We start from the raw sequence: 16,676 nt of genomic DNA on the forward strand, positions 1-16,676 counted from the left end.
ACCATGCATGCTGTACAAGTTAAAGTTTCTACACAAAGTGCCTTTCATAATGCTATGCTGTACTGCCTTTTCTCTCTGAGCTGTTGATAATTAAAGGATTTAAATTGTATTTTAATAAATCTACTATTGTAGCCCACCAAATCCATGTATGAACTGTGTTCATGCCTGTTCATTTAATCTGTTTTAGTTTTTGTTTCTCTTAACATGTTCTTTTCTTTATACTGAACATTCTGTAGACACTTGTCTCTGTAACACTGAGTGGGAGGCACCTTTTTATGCACACTATGATGTCAGTAACTTATGTTTTTTAAGTAGTCAGTGATTTGTAAGCGGATGAGGTCTTCCTCTTTAAAAAAATAGCTTCTCCCGTAAATCGAGACTGCGTTATGGCTTAGTCTTTTCACTTCTTCTTCACTTTTTCTTCTCTCCACTTTCCTTTTGCTCATTCTTTCTCCCTCCAGCATGCTCCTGACTTCTCTAAGTGCCATCTACGGAGCCTGTGTACCTGCACAAGAGCAACCAAGTGTTTCTAAGCTAGTGCTTGGTGGTGATGATTCTGCAGGTCATCACAATTAAACCAATAGTTGCAGCAACAACTTATGCCACCTGTGTTCTTAGACAAACTTTAGACTAAAAACTATCTACACGTGAGCCACATTGACATAGCCTCGTCAGAAAAATTTAATTATGACCATTATGTCCTGTGGTTGCTATCATTATCTCCCTATGATTTCAGTAATTTTACTGTGACTTTGGCTTTGCATAATGTTAATGTTTCAGAAAACGTTTCTGTTAAACCTATTCTAGTGTCCATAAATAGTGTTCATGAACATTAGAAAAAAAACATTTAAATGAACGATGACTGCTAAACCATAAAACATGATTGATCAGAATGTCCATGGCAACAGTTTCTGAAGATATGATGTTACAGAGGGAATGTCATTAAAGGAATTTTGCACGGAACTCTGCTGGACTTTTGCGCCTTCTTTTAGGGATACGTTTTTGACTTCAGCACTAAAAATGGCATATTTTTGTTACATTGTAGAATTTGCACTTAATTTCTGGCCCGAGTCTGAATATCTGATTCGACAATTATATAGAGGGAATGCATTGACGGCAGTCTGTAGAAAGAGATCTCTGAATTCCTGTTGAATCTATTTGCACATTCCCAGTTTGATTTTGAGATTCAAATGGAATGCTGCCACTCATCTTTTTGCCACTCAGTGATAGTAACCACGGTGACTCATGCTGTGACATTGTGTGCAGGGATGTGCACAGAGAATTTGGGGGGCAGGAACTCAAATGAAAAAAAGAGCTCTTCTCATAAATTTCCAAATAAAAATTGCTTTAAAGGTAAACTTGGCAACTATTTCAACTTAATAAACCCGTTTAGAAATCATTTGGATGGTTAAATAACCTATTACGGTGAAAATGGTAGCGTCCCCAGGCTAAAAACCAACCTTGCAACATTGGGACTATCCCCGTAGAGAAGTAAGAAACAAGAAACTCATTTTAAATCGTGTTGCTTACCTTGTAACATCCGCATTGTTCTGCCGAACTTGCTTACCGTTTCGCTGGCTTGTAAACAAATCTATTTGCTTTATCGTTACCTTTTTCCACAGTTTGAAATAGCATAATGCACAACTTCTCCAGCAGAGGGGGAAGCTGATCCTGCCAAGTTTCCCTTTAAAATAAGTGGATAATGTATAGGCTTGCAAATGTTTGACTAACCAATTTATTAAAATACCCTCACACTCATGCAAACCTTTAATCATTTTCTACAAAATAATCAGTAGTATTATACAATCCCCCCTTTTACATGTAAGGCAGGGCTGTCTATATCATATATTGATGAAGATCCATTGGCAAAGAACAAACTAGTGGAATGAATAGGCCTAGTTATTGGCTAAGGAGCCAATTAACGTTTTTAGGAAATTAAAGTGAGCTATTTGTTTTAGCGGTGATTTGCTTAGTTGCAGACTTTGGAGGAAAGAGGAAGAAATTAAGGAGTTGGTATGGGACAGAAGGACGTCATGACCTTTTGGGCCATGAGGTGTCCTCATTTTTTTATAAATGAGGTAAATTGAGGTACATTTATTTATTTATTTATTATTATTTGTTTCTGATCTTACTGATTTGAGCCTGGTTAAGATTTGGATATATATATTTTTTATAGATATTTTTTTTTTTGGGGGGGGGGGCTTTTTTATGCCTTTAATGATAGGACAGTGGAGAGTGACAGGAAGCGAATGGGAGAGAGAGCAGGGGTGGGATCCGGAAAGAACTACGGGGCGGAAATCAAACCCGGGTCGCCGGCTTACGGTGGAGGTGCCCCAGCCAGTTGGGGCCAAGATTTGGATATTTTGAGACTCTTTCTTTCCAGCTGGTCTTACCGAGTATTTCTATAGTGCTTGTGTCACTGTTCTGACAGATTTATGTCTGGTGAAATTAATCAGGCCCTTATGTCTACTGAAATTAATAGAGATGTTCCAGACGGATCCAAAGATCGACAGATCCACCTTTTATGTGACATGAAGGCCCCGGCCGTGGCGCAACTGGCTGGGGCACCTGCACCGTACGCCGGCGACCCGTGTTCGATTCCCGCCCCGTGGTCCTTTCTGGATCCCACCCCGACTCTCTCTCTCTTCCTGTCATTAAAGGCATAAAAAGGCCAAAAAATAAAAATTACTTCAGAAGAGCTGTCTGTGTTGGTCGATGAGGACACAATGGCTGCTCTACAGAGAGTTCTGCAGTTGAGCCAGCGTTGCCGCCAGAGGTGAAGCAGCGATGAATACATGAATGCCTGCATTCGTACAGCGCTTAACCCATTACACGTTCTTTCGGATGATGCCATCATCATAGGGGGGAAATGGGGGCATTTTCCCAGCGACACCTAGTGAGGGCCACTAGGCGCAACTTCGGTCACACAGATCCTTCCTGTCTACAGCAGAAGACATTATCCACATCAGCGGTGGGTTTTATGCCATTGCTGGCATCCCACGGATGATCGGCGCCATAGATGGGACCCTCGTTTGCATCAGAGGCCCAACCTATCCAGCCCTTAACATCCAGGTAGTGACCCCGCAGAGTTGGAGAGTTTTCATGTTTAGTATGTGTTGTGTTCATGTTCAATGATCTTGTTGGTTTATAACAAGCAACTACTGACTGGCTGCAACATTCAGTGGTGTTCCCGAACAGTTGCACACAAGGCCACACCATAATCACAACCCCCTCATGTCAGGGCAGGGCCCCATTATATACTGTACATTATAGCTGGCCCATGTTTACTCAATGGTCTGGCCTCTGGGCTGCTTTATAGTAAATACATAAATAATAAAACATGATGAGAGACAGTATTCAAAGTCTTTAAAGTTCAAATTGCTCAATGAGGCCATCATGCCATTAATCTATATTACAGGTAAGGTTGTCACACACAAAATGTATAAAATGTTTCTTCCCACTCTGGCTCGTCAACTATTTTTACTGACAAGCTCTATCACGAAGTCTTGAACATTGGACACATATTTGCATGTATTCAGTCTTCTTTGCATGTTCCAGTACATAGAGTGAGTGAGCTTTGAACGTGCCGTATCACCATGTAGGCTTTAACCCTCCTGTTCTCTCAAAAAAGTAGTAAGTTAATTTATTCTGACTATCATGAGGCTCCATGACTTTGTTAACACAGGACATTTGAACACACAGAGCAAATTTTTATCATTTTGATAACAATTTGGGTGTTTATATGTTTATAGGTTAGGTCAATGAGGACTGCAGGCCATGAATAGCAAATGGAAGTTCAAAACTGGTAATATCCAATAGAACATAAGTTGATACAAAGGTCTAGCACAACATTAGATGATAATATATGTGTTACTATGGATTTATAACAAGTCATAGCGTAGCGGTAATTTTTGACCAGGAACACAAAAGTAGTGAACATAAAACGAACACAACAAGAGGGTTAAAATGTAAAAGGTTACAGATTTGCTACCATGTTATAAATGTCATTGTGAATGTAAATAATGTAACTACTTTAAGCAAACTAATGTAAATTTGAGTACTTGTTGAGAGAACCAGTTTTAGAAATACTAAAAATCTGAGCACATATTGCCAAATGAGTTGAGCCTGTCTAGTTGATGAAGTGATACCGGCATATACAGTAGCATTGCTGGTTTATACTGATGGCTCAGTCAAATCAGGTTAAAGCCATTTTTGAAGCACAAATAAAGCTAATGTTGTGCTTTGTGTAAATTGTTCTGTCAGCTCTGGCTCCACCCTTTGTGTTTTGATTAGCAGAAATAGCGGTAGGTGATAGGAAATGGTGTGATCACTCTTGGCGGTCTACCAGCGTCTTTTTTGTTTACATGTTCCTGCTTAAACCAGTCAGTCTGGTTTATAATAATCTAGTTTAAGATGCCTCAACGTGACACTTTCGATGTGGACGCTTTTAGGCAGCACAGCAACAATCAACACTCTTACAAATGGACAGTAGGAAGAGACCAAAAAAATACTAAAAAGTAAGAAGAGACCAAAACATGTCCGAAGAGAAACATCAAAGGCAGCATGGTAAGACCCACAATTTAATTAGAACAAAGTGTTGTTCACTATGTTACATGTTTGGGCTTGGGCTCAGGTTTCCCCTGTTTGTTTGCGTGTGGCTTTACACAAAACAGCATTCATCATTTTCAACATACTTAAATTGCATTTCTGCCACAACTAAGGGTGTATGGCCCATAAGCTTTGAACATTCTTGTTAGCAAGGAATAAAATAGTGAATAATCTATATCCATTGCCACACTCATGTACTGTACTTACATTACGTCCATTTTATGCTGTATTTTGTCACACACCTAGTAGTGTCTTATGATACAGTACTGTGTTTGTGTTGTCATGTCTACTGTATAGTGAGTTTAGATAATATGCGTTACTAATCTGGCCTCTCTTCAGCTCCTCTCTGCCTCTTTGTCCATATTGTCTGATGTTTGTTATTTATAGTCAGCTTGAACTTCTTGGTTGTTTGTTGCTGTCCTGTCTGGGCCTGCTATGCTGTTAATTTGATCTGTGTTTAGCTATGTAACGAGGCCCAATCTTTTATGTCACATGTACCTAATAATCTCAATAGCTATTTTTACAGTATTACACATGTTTTACCATTAGTCTAGCAGATGTACAACAGACCTTTGGCTAATGACATTCTTTTTTTAATGTACTCTTTTTTAATTTACTCTTGTTGTAATGGGCATAACATAAAGAAATATGTGTGTAGTTAAACCAGTTTGAGTACAGCCATTCTATCCAACTGCACATACAAATCAGAAGATTTCACAACCGCAATAAGAATGTAGTTATACAGTACTAGCCTGGAAGCCAGCTCCAATATATTTAGATTCTGATATTGTGTATGTTATACAAGATATTGACAGTGCAATAACTTTGAAAGCAGTGGCAGCAGTGATGAGTCCTTGAGCTATGCCTCCTTTCTCTTGTCCTTAATTGTTAGCTTTAATTAGAGACAGCACTCAAAGAATCCTACATAGAAATGCCTGGTTAGCGCTTCGAACTTGTTACCGGAGGGTTGCCGGTTCGAACCCCGACCAGTAGGCACGGCTGTAGTGCCCTTGAGCAAGGCACCTAACCCCTCACTGCTCCCCGAGCGCCGCTGTTGTTCCAGGCAACTCACTGCGCCGGGATTAGTGTGTGCTTCACCTCACTGTGTGTTCACTGCATGTGTGCTGAGTGTGTTTCACTAATTCATGGATTGGGATAAATGCAGAGACCAAATTTCCCTCACGGGATCAAAAGAGTATATATACTTATACTTAATATGGCAGTAGTCTCTACACATACTCCTACTTTGCCAGAACTTTGCTGGAACTTTGCCTTTAGCGGCCAACACTCGCCAACTTCTGGCAATATTAAATGGGGGCATTTTCCCAGCGACACCTAGTGAGGGCCACTAGGCGCAACTTCGGTCACACAGATCCTTCCTGTCTACAGCAGAAGACATTATCCACATCAGCGGTGGGTTTTATGCCATTGCTGGCATCCCACGGATGATCGGCGCCATAGATGGGACCCTCGTTTGCATCAGAGGCCCAACCTATCCAGCCCTTAACATCCAGGTAGTGACCCCGCAGAGTTGGAGAGTTTTCATGTTTAGTATGTGTTGTGTTCATGTTCAATGATCTTGTTGGTTTATAACAAGCAACTACTGACTGGCTGCAACATTCAGTGGTGTTCCCGAACAGTTGCACACAAGGCCACACCATAATCACAACCCCCTCATGTCAGGGCAGGGCCCCATTATATACTGTACATTATAGCTGGCCCATGTTTACTCAATGGTCTGGCCTCTGGGCTGCTTTATAGTAAATACATAAATAATAAAACATGATGAGAGACAGTATTCAAAGTCTTTAAAGTTCAAATTGCTCAATGAGGCCATCATGCCATTAATCTATATTACAGGTAAGGTTGTCACACACAAAATGTATAAAATGTTTCTTCCCACTCTGGCTCGTCAACTATTTTTACTGACAAGCTCTATCACGAAGTCTTGAACATTGGACACATATTTGCATGTATTCAGTCTTCTTTGCATGTTCCAGTACATAGAGTGAGTGAGCTTTGAACGTGCCGTATCACCATGTAGGCTTTAACCCTCCTGTTCTCTCAAAAAAGTAGTAAGTTAATTTATTCTGACTATCATGAGGCTCCATGACTTTGTTAACACAGGACATTTGAACACACAGAGCAAATTTTTATCATTTTGATAACAATTTGGGTGTTTATATGTTTATAGGTTAGGTCAATGAGGACTGCAGGCCATGAATAGCAAATGGAAGTTCAAAACTGGTAATATCCAATAGAACATAAGTTGATACAAAGGTCTAGCACAACATTAGATGATAATATATGTGTTACTATGGATTTATAACAAGTCATAGCGTAGCGGTAATTTTTGACCAGGAACACAAAAGTAGTGAACATAAAACGAACACAACAAGAGGGTTAAAATGTAAAAGGTTACAGATTTGCTACCATGTTATAAATGTCATTGTGAATGTAAATAATGTAACTACTTTAAGCAAACTAATGTAAATTTGAGTACTTGTTGAGAGAACCAGTTTTAGAAATACTAAAAATCTGAGCACATATTGCCAAATGAGTTGAGCCTGTCTAGTTGATGAAGTGATACCGGCATATACAGTAGCATTGCTGGTTTATACTGATGGCTCAGTCAAATCAGGTTAAAGCCATTTTTGAAGCACAAATAAAGCTAATGTTGTGCTTTGTGTAAATTGTTCTGTCAGCTCTGGCTCCACCCTTTGTGTTTTGATTAGCAGAAATAGCGGTAGGTGATAGGAAATGGTGTGATCACTCTTGGCGGTCTACCAGCGTCTTTTTTGTTTACATGTTCCTGCTTAAACCAGTCAGTCTGGTTTATAATAATCTAGTTTAAGATGCCTCAACGTGACACTTTCGATGTGGACGCTTTTAGGCAGCACAGCAACAATCAACACTCTTACAAATGGACAGTAGGAAGAGACCAAAAAAATACTAAAAAGTAAGAAGAGACCAAAACATGTCCGAAGAGAAACATCAAAGGCAGCATGGTAAGACCCACAATTTAATTAGAACAAAGTGTTGTTCACTATGTTACATGTTTGGGCTTGGGCTCAGGTTTCCCCTGTTTGTTTGCGTGTGGCTTTACACAAAACAGCATTCATCATTTTCAACATACTTAAATTGCATTTCTGCCACAACTAAGGGTGTATGGCCCATAAGCTTTGAACATTCTTGTTAGCAAGGAATAAAATAGTGAATAATCTATATCCATTGCCACACTCATGTACTGTACTTACATTACGTCCATTTTATGCTGTATTTTGTCACACACCTAGTAGTGTCTTATGATACAGTACTGTGTTTGTGTTGTCATGTCTACTGTATAGTGAGTTTAGATAATATGCGTTACTAATCTGGCCTCTCTTCAGCTCCTCTCTGCCTCTTTGTCCATATTGTCTGATGTTTGTTATTTATAGTCAGCTTGAACTTCTTGGTTGTTTGTTGCTGTCCTGTCTGGGCCTGCTATGCTGTTAATTTGATCTGTGTTTAGCTATGTAACGAGGCCCAATCTTTTATGTCACATGTACCTAATAATCTCAATAGCTATTTTTACAGTATTACACATGTTTTACCATTAGTCTAGCAGATGTACAACAGACCTTTGGCTAATGACATTCTTTTTTTAATGTACTCTTTTTTAATTTACTCTTGTTGTAATGGGCATAACATAAAGAAATATGTGTGTAGTTAAACCAGTTTGAGTACAGCCATTCTATCCAACTGCACATACAAATCAGAAGATTTCACAACCGCAATAAGAATGTAGTTATACAGTACTAGCCTGGAAGCCAGCTCCAATATATTTAGATTCTGATATTGTGTATGTTATACAAGATATTGACAGTGCAATAACTTTGAAAGCAGTGGCAGCAGTGATGAGTCCTTGAGCTATGCCTCCTTTCTCTTGTCCTTAATTGTTAGCTTTAATTAGAGACAGCACTCAAAGAATCCTACATAGAAATGCCTGGTTAGCGCTTCGAACTTGTTACCGGAGGGTTGCCGGTTCGAACCCCGACCAGTAGGCACGGCTGTAGTGCCCTTGAGCAAGGCACCTAACCCCTCACTGCTCCCCGAGCGCCGCTGTTGTTCCAGGCAACTCACTGCGCCGGGATTAGTGTGTGCTTCACCTCACTGTGTGTTCACTGCATGTGTGCTGAGTGTGTTTCACTAATTCATGGATTGGGATAAATGCAGAGACCAAATTTCCCTCACGGGATCAAAAGAGTATATATACTTATACTTAATATGGCAGTAGTCTCTACACATACTCCTACTTTGCCAGAACTTTGCTGGAACTTTGCCTTTAGCGGCCAACACTCGCCAACTTCTGGCAATATTTTCTAGTGAACTCATTTGTTTCCACAAAGTTCACCCAAAAGTTTGCTGCAAATCTGCCGCAAACATTTCATTTTTGTAAGGGTGTCACATAAAATGGGAGCAAACAACAAAAAACAAATTTTTGGCATCTCTTTCTTCTACTCTTCAGATGTAGCCTACTGATGGCTTGCTGTGACATGCAGTCAGTCTGGTTTATGAACCCTCAAGCTAAAACAAACAGATCACTTTAGCTTTATTTTTAATGTGTCACACCAGAGAAAGGAGGCCTATTCATTCTGTGAGCTGAATGTTTGAACATTTGTACAGTATGTACTTTTTAGTGTGCAGGAGATATTTGAAAGACTGCGATTTATTTTGACACTACTGCTCAGAATAGATATATTTGTCTGTGAATAAGGAGGAAATGTCTCAAAACCAACTTGATCCAGGTGGTAAGTCACCGATTTGAAGCTGTTCCTTTTAAAAGACTTGTATTGTGTAGATCTTGAATTGTTTCTGAGTACTGAATCTCAGATAATTGTGTCAGTCGTCAAATTACACCATTTAAAAGCCTTTTGTCATACAACCTATAGAGATCATATGCATTTTATTTTACAACCATGTTAGCATGAACTCTCCATTATACAGTATATGGTATTATGTGAATAGCTCTATGTGTCTATTGCAGCGCTGCGGGTGGTTCTGCTGGGTGGAAGCCAGTCAGGCAAGACGTCCGTGATCAACACTGTGCTAAGCCAGGAACCCGGAGGAGGAGGAGAGCGACATGCTGGTTGTTTGAAAAGAGAGGGTGACATTAGTGGCAGGAGGGTCACCTTGATTGACACGCGTGGATGGTGGACGGGCTATTTGCTGACAGACACAGCAGAGTTGATGAAGCAAGACCTAGTGTTGAGTGTGTGTCTGTGTGCACCTGGACCACATGCCTTCCTTCTGACAGTTGAGACTGATGCCCCATTCACTGAGAGAAACAGGAAGGTTGTAGAGCAGCACTTGGGACTCTTTGGGGAGAATATCTGGAGACACACCATTGTAGTCTTTACCAGAGGAGACTCTCTGAAGGGTAAAAGCATAGAACAGCACATTGAAAGTCAGGGAGTGGCTCTGAAGTGGGTAATACAGAAATGTGAGAACAGGTATCACGTTGTTGACAACCACAGCAAAGATACTGACCAGGTCATTGAGCTGCTAAAGAAGTTAGTGGCTGTGAATTTGGCTAACAGTGGAAGTTATTTCCAGATTGACATGGAGACTTTAAAAGAGGTCGAAGAGAAAAAGGCTGCAGTGAAAGTGAGAGCTAAATCCAGGCAGGACTGTATTACTGAGCAAAGACAAATGCTGCAACAACAAGGTGAGCTTGTTTTAACCAGATCTATTAGCAAAAGTCTATCAAATTCTATCAAATGAGGTAATTTTTATAACAACCACATGTATAGTTTCTATGTGACCTACCTGAATGTTGAAGGGCATTAAACCATTTTAGTCTCAAATATTTATGCAAGCTTTTTGCAACTACTGATATGAAAAATATAATTACAATACATTTTTTGCAGACCTTCACTGTATGAGAATTACTGTCTCATTGTGTTCTGTGCTACAGTATGTATACATAACTGTTAAATATGTATTGCTTCAGGTGAAGTGAAGCCTTTAACAGAAATGAGAATTGTCTTGCTTGGTTGGGTGAGTTCTGGGAAAAGCTCTGTAAGAAAAACCATCCTGGATGGAGAAGAATTGGTCACCCGAAACATAACTGTTCAGTCTAACAAAAAATCGGGAAAGGTGGAAGGGCGGTGTGTCACAGTGATCGACACTCCAGGATGGTGGAAGTATTTCCCAGCCAAGAACACCCCTGATAGTGTTAAGACGGAACTGAAGAAGAGCCTGACCCTGGGTTCTAAGCATCCCCATGCCTTCCTCCTGGTGGTTCCCGCAGATGTGTCCTTCCTGGAGGATCAGAGGAAGATCATTGAAGATAACATGAAGATCTTCGGTGAACAGGTCTGGAGACACACACTCATACTCTTTACTTGGGGCGATCAGCTAGGAGGTACAAGAATCGAGGAGCACATTGAGAGTGAAGGAGAACCCCTCAGGTGGCTTGTGGAGAAATGTGGGAACAGGTACCATGTCTTTGACAACAAGAATAGAGGAGATGGCTCTCAGGTTAGAGAGCTGCTAGAAAAGGTAGAAGAGATGGTAGCAGGCAACAGTCTCTACAGCCTGTCTACTGAAGAATGGAAAAACAAGTCCAAGGAAACAGATGAAGAACCAGATGGGGCAAAGATGGAGGTTGTGAATCCACTGGATCATGAGTGGAAAAGGCTGGACAGACAGCTGGAGGAGAAGATTAACAATATGTGGAAGCAGATGATTGATCCTGAGCTGAAAGGAAACCAGAGTGGAGCAGATCGTCCTGACTGTGAGTTAATCATTCGTACTTGGGGATTGTTTCAAACTTGTGAGATCATTTAAATTTTATATGAAAATATGTTTACATGCTGGCAAAAAAGTGTTCTTGGTACATCAGTTCAATTTGATTGATTTGTTTTATTCTAGTTAGCATGATCTTAACAGGCTTTGAAAAAGCCTGAGTACAGATAACCCTAAAGCAATCACACAGCCAATGGTAGCATGGGTAAGTGTATTTTGCAGGGAAGAACCATCATGGTGCCTCACTTCAATTTGATTTAATTCCTTTTGTTGTAGTTAACATGATCTTAATTAGCTTTACAAAGCAGAAATGTAAGTACAGTTCACTTGCTGTTCAGCTAATTTAGAAATGTTGTGTATGTATCACCCACATATTCTTATCAAGAGCTCAAAACACACAAACACTAGTAACCTGTTCATATATGTTAACAACTGAATTTCCAGTTCATGAAAGTGAGCCACCACAGAAAGAGAAGGAAATGAGTGCACATACATCTCAACTAAATGTGTCATCGAAAGTGACTCCAGGTTGAACTTTCTTCTACTCTTAATTTTACCAGCAGTTCATATTTTTGCTTAATATAGTAGAATCTAATGAACTGTCCTATGAATGCTATGTGTTCCATGTTAATAACATCAGAAAGTGGCAATGAAAAACAGACTGAATGTCGGCTTCAAGGACCTGCGGACAAACCCCAGAGTCCCACTGATGGAATGACCGAGCTGTTAGCGCGTGAGTGGGGGAGACGAGAGGCAGTGATCATGGACAGAGTCCGTGGAATTATGTTACAGCTCCAAGGATTGTACGGTGAGCTCTCACAGGGAAGAATTGTCATTGATAGAGATCCTGGGCCCTAATTTAAGTGCCAGGCAAAGGGAAGTCTAACTAAAGCTATTTCAACAACTAAGCAAACTCTATTTTGCTAATTTAATACCATGAGCAAGACACTAAGCAAACATTGTACTTTAAAACTCTCATATGCCACATAATATATAGCTATATAGCTTTAGCACAAAACACTTTGCTCATTGACTGACTTCACACTTTGCCCAGCATTTGAATTAAGGCCCAATATATATATTGTTTTAATTATTTCAGATAGTAAACTGTATTGCAATAGGAATTAAACAACTATTGTGAGGGAATGCACAATTATATTGAAAGGGAACACTAAGGAGCTCAGACAAAAAAAATCACCAGGGGCTTAGTACATCTTTGTAATGAATGCATATTATTAAAATGGTAGAATAACTGATAAAAAGGCAACAAAATACAGCATCAATAGCACCTTTGTCAGAGGACACCTCATATAACCTCTAACAATCTGCAGGTCCTTCGTCAGATGCTGATGAGAGAGAAAGGGAAGACTCCCGTCAAAAGGTTCAGAGATGGTTTGAAGGATGGTCTGGAGTTTCTGGATATGAATCAGAGTGAATTCCTTCACTCCACTGTGAAAGGTCTTCTATATTGATTTCACAATATGACCTAGGACATCAGTTTATTATCATTTAACATCAGTAAGAAGTCTTGAAATAGAAATAGAAATTGTAGCATAAAGAAACTGACTGTGATGCATGACAACAGATTGGGTATCTGTGGCCCACTGGTCAGCAAATCAGACTTGTAACCGAAGGGTGGTTTGATCCCTGACTGGTGGGACAAATGTGGGTGGGGATAGTGATTGAATAGCATTCTCCAACATCCACATCCGTGGATGAGGCACCGTTGACCAAGTCACCTGAACTCAAGCTGCTCCATGGATGCTGGATCAAGGGCTACCCACTGCTCTAAGTGTGTATGTGTGTTCCCAGAGAATAAATTTACTTCAGGAGAAATAAAGTAAAGTATAATATTTAATTATATTAATTAACATCAATTGCCATTTTTTGCATTAATTAAAATGTATTATTATTATATTTAAATATGTATTAGTTGACTGTATGCCACATAAGACTCTTTAACCAGCTCATGTATTTCTGGTGGAGTGTCAGCTCGGCAAAGATGCAAATAATCATGTTATATGCATCTTTCATGTTCACTCAGGCACTGAATATCTTGTTTATGTTTAATAGGGCAACACTTTAGTATCTTAACATGCTCATTCATTAGGTGCAACATCCAACCAGGTCCGTGTAAAACACGCCCCACTGGAAATATATGACCTGGCTGAGAACCTCTCTTGCTATACTGCCGGATGTAATTTGTCATGAGTGTTAAAAATATCAACCTGTTGGTCCATGCGTGCTGTACAAGTTAAAGTTTCTACACAAAGTGCCTTTCATAATGCTATGCTGTACTGCCTTTTCTCTCTGAGCTGTTGATAATTAAAGGATTTTAATTGTATTTTAATGAATCTACTATTGTAGCCCACCAATTCCATGTATGAACTGTGTTCATGCCTGTTCATTTAATCTGTTTTAGTTTTTGTTTCTCTTAACGTGTTATTTTTCTTTATACTGAACATTCTGTAGACACTTGTCTCTGTAACACTGAGTGGGAGGCACCTTTCTATGCACACTATGATGTCAGTAACTTTTCACTTCTTCTTCACTTCCTCTTCTCTCCACTTTCCTTTTGCTCATTCTTTCTTCCTCCAGCATGCTCCTGACTTCTCTTATCCTTTTATCCATTTAATTTACTATTTCGCCTCCTCTCTTCCTTGCCTGACTATACAAGGGCCGTCCACGGAGCCAGTGTACCTGCAAAAGAGCAACCATGCGACACCATTGGGTCTGGGAGAAGATGGCAAGGCATCTCGCAAGACTGTGTGACATGACATAAACCTCTCATTTGTCGTACTTTTTCTCTTTTTCCAATATTTATCTCTTAGTTTAGTTTACCGTGCCTCCCCTTGTTGTTATGTAATCTATTCCAAGTAAACACTTTACTATATTATAACCATATTCTCTTGTGCTTTGATTACTTTTTAAAGGTGGAGAGTTTCTGTGTTTCTAAGCTAGTGCTTGGTGGTGATGATTCTGCAGGTCATCACAATTAAACCAATAGTTGCAGCAACAACTTATGCCACCTGTGTTCTTAGACAAACTTTAGACTAAAAACTATCTACACGTGAGCCACATTGACATAGCCTAGTCAGAAAAATGGATTGCATTATGACCATTATGTGCTGTGGTTGCTATCATTATCTCCCTATGATTTCAGTAATTTTACTGTGACTTTGGCTTTGCATAATTTTTCAGAAAACGTTTCTGTTAAACCTATATTCTAGTGTCCATGAATAGTATTCATGAACATTAGAAAAAAAACATGTAAATGAACGATAACTGCTAAACCATAACACATGATTGATAATGAATGGCAACAGTTTCTGAAGATATGATGTTACAGAGGGAATGCACACAATGTCACAGCATGAGTCACCGTGGTTACTATCACTGAGTGGCAAAAAGATGAGTGGCAGCATTCCATTTGAATCTCAAAATCAAAAGACTGTAAAATGAAGGAGAGAGCAGAAAACGTGCTGCCTGGATCATTGATTGGAACATTTCTTTTTTAAAAAATGGCCTGATGGTGTTAATTTAATGGATAAAAATAAAGTGTTGAAAATAAAGTCCTCTGCAATGTCTGCAGCAAGGAATTTGCATATCACCGGAGTTCATCAACTCTATAGTCGCACATCAATGCAAAGAAATAAGTGTTGACATTGAGGGGAGTGTTAATTTATTTTCATTGTGTCCCCTAGGTTATATCTGTGGCCTGAAATGCCTTGTATGTGAAAAAAAAACTTCTTCCCAAAGCACTGCTGAATTTATTTCCTCAGCATATTAGGTCATATCATAGATTATTATGGCCATTATTTGAACAGTGAAAATAATAATGAAAGAGTTTTTGAACTTTAATGTCAGTAATGCTGATTATTCAATGATTCATTTGAATTTAAATATTTAAAATACTTTCACAGCAAAGATTATATATGCGATTAATTTAGATTAATTAATCACAGAGTATGTAATTAATTAGATTTTTTTTTTTAATCGATTGACAGCCCTAATTCTGCTACAAGTATTTACAGTGATAACAGACACTTGCACTTGAAAACTGTAGGGGGACCCCGAGAGCAATTCTGCTGTAGTGCCCTGTTCATTTAAAATTGTATTGACAATATATAAATTAAGAAAATTAAAGTGAGCTATTTGTTTTAGTGGTATTGAAACCTAGGATTTACTTAGCTGCAGACTTTGGAAGTCCAATTAAGGAGTTGGTTTGGGAAGAACTCAGCATGATGTCATGTCATCACCTTTTGGACCATGAGGTGTCCTTTTTTTGATTCCATTTGAACCTGGTTAAGATTTGGATATTTTGAGACTCTTTCTTTCAAGCTGGCCGAGTCTTTCTGCGGTGCTTTTGTCACTGTCCTGACAGATTTACACCCTTATGTCTAGTGAAATTAATAGAGATATTCCTTGAGATGGATCCACAGAGCGACTGGGCTCAGATCCTGTTGAATGCCCAAGTCAGCCCACTTCCTTCAGCTACAGTTTCATTTGTGATCCTGATCTACCCATCAGGCCTTGGAGATGGCTCCAACAAGAAGAAGACAGAATGCAACCCTGGGCAACCAAAGAATATAACAGAATTCTATTCTCACTGGTATCACTTTGCACTTTTACTATATCAGCTGATAACAGAATGGGTAGACGACGTTAGCAAGTGGCCAACTGAAGTGCCCGACATGGTTGCCCAGTGTGTATACATCCAAAAAAGTAGTGTAAGTATAAGTTAAAGTAGTATAAGTAGCATAAGTAATTCAATGGGACGGAAAGTTTACTGACCCCAACATGCGCACATCTTTTCTGTGACGTGAACCGTGAAGGGGTCTATAGTCTTGTGTGCATTTTCATGTTCAGTATGCGATATAAGCTATGGGATGCCTATATTGTGTTATTATGACTTTTATAAAAAAAAGAATAATTTTCCAATATTTTGGAAATGCAAATACATATCAAGTCAACTTTATTATATACATGTAGTATTCACAATCAACATTGTTAATGACTAGTGCAGTGCCCGTTCAAACATGCTATTCCTGTAGCCCAATTACATGCCTGCAGGTAGGCCTGCTTTGAAAATAGAATAGGGAAAAACATAATTCCAGGTAAGCATTCAATAATGAATAGGCCTACAGATAATATAACTAGATGTACCGCAGAGCGGTACAAAATATGACCGCCGCCCAGTCCAGCACATTTTTTCCACAAAAATAAATCACGCTGAAAGGCCTATATGATTCTAACTGTCTCACTAAATTGCATTATCC

At 39.4% G+C, this 16,676-nt stretch overlaps 1 protein-coding gene across 2 annotated transcripts; it reads left to right on the forward strand.

The window, feature by feature from the left end:
• Nucleotides 1-7,458: 7,458 nt before the first annotated feature.
• LOC143128643 (GTPase IMAP family member 8-like) lies at nucleotides 7,459-14,296 on the forward strand. 2 transcript variants are annotated; one of them, XM_076289861.1, is made up of 6 exons: nucleotides 7,459-7,616; nucleotides 9,635-10,315; nucleotides 10,601-11,386; nucleotides 11,842-11,925; nucleotides 12,038-12,205; nucleotides 12,729-14,296. In XM_076289861.1, exons 1-6 carry the CDS (start codon nucleotides 7,586-7,588, stop codon nucleotides 12,830-12,832), a joined length of 1,854 nt encoding a protein of 617 aa, XP_076145976.1. In that variant the 5' UTR covers nucleotides 7,459-7,585; the 3' UTR covers nucleotides 12,833-14,296. The 2 variants fall into 2 exon arrangements, with proteins under 2 accessions (XP_076145976.1, XP_076145977.1); XM_076289862.1 differs by lacking the exons at nucleotides 11,842-11,925; nucleotides 12,729-14,296 and having other exon boundaries at nucleotides 12,038-12,125.
• The last annotated feature ends 2,380 nt before the right edge of the window (nucleotides 14,297-16,676 follow it).

The sequence above is a fragment of the Alosa pseudoharengus genome, unplaced genomic scaffold (assembly GCF_046254945.1).
Source record: "Alosa pseudoharengus isolate Yale_2024_CS ecotype anadromous, Long Island Sound unplaced genomic scaffold, YU_APseudo_1.1 YU_APseudo_1.1_scf_1, whole genome shotgun sequence".
Lineage (NCBI taxonomy): Eukaryota > Metazoa > Chordata > Actinopteri > Clupeiformes > Clupeidae > Alosa > Alosa pseudoharengus.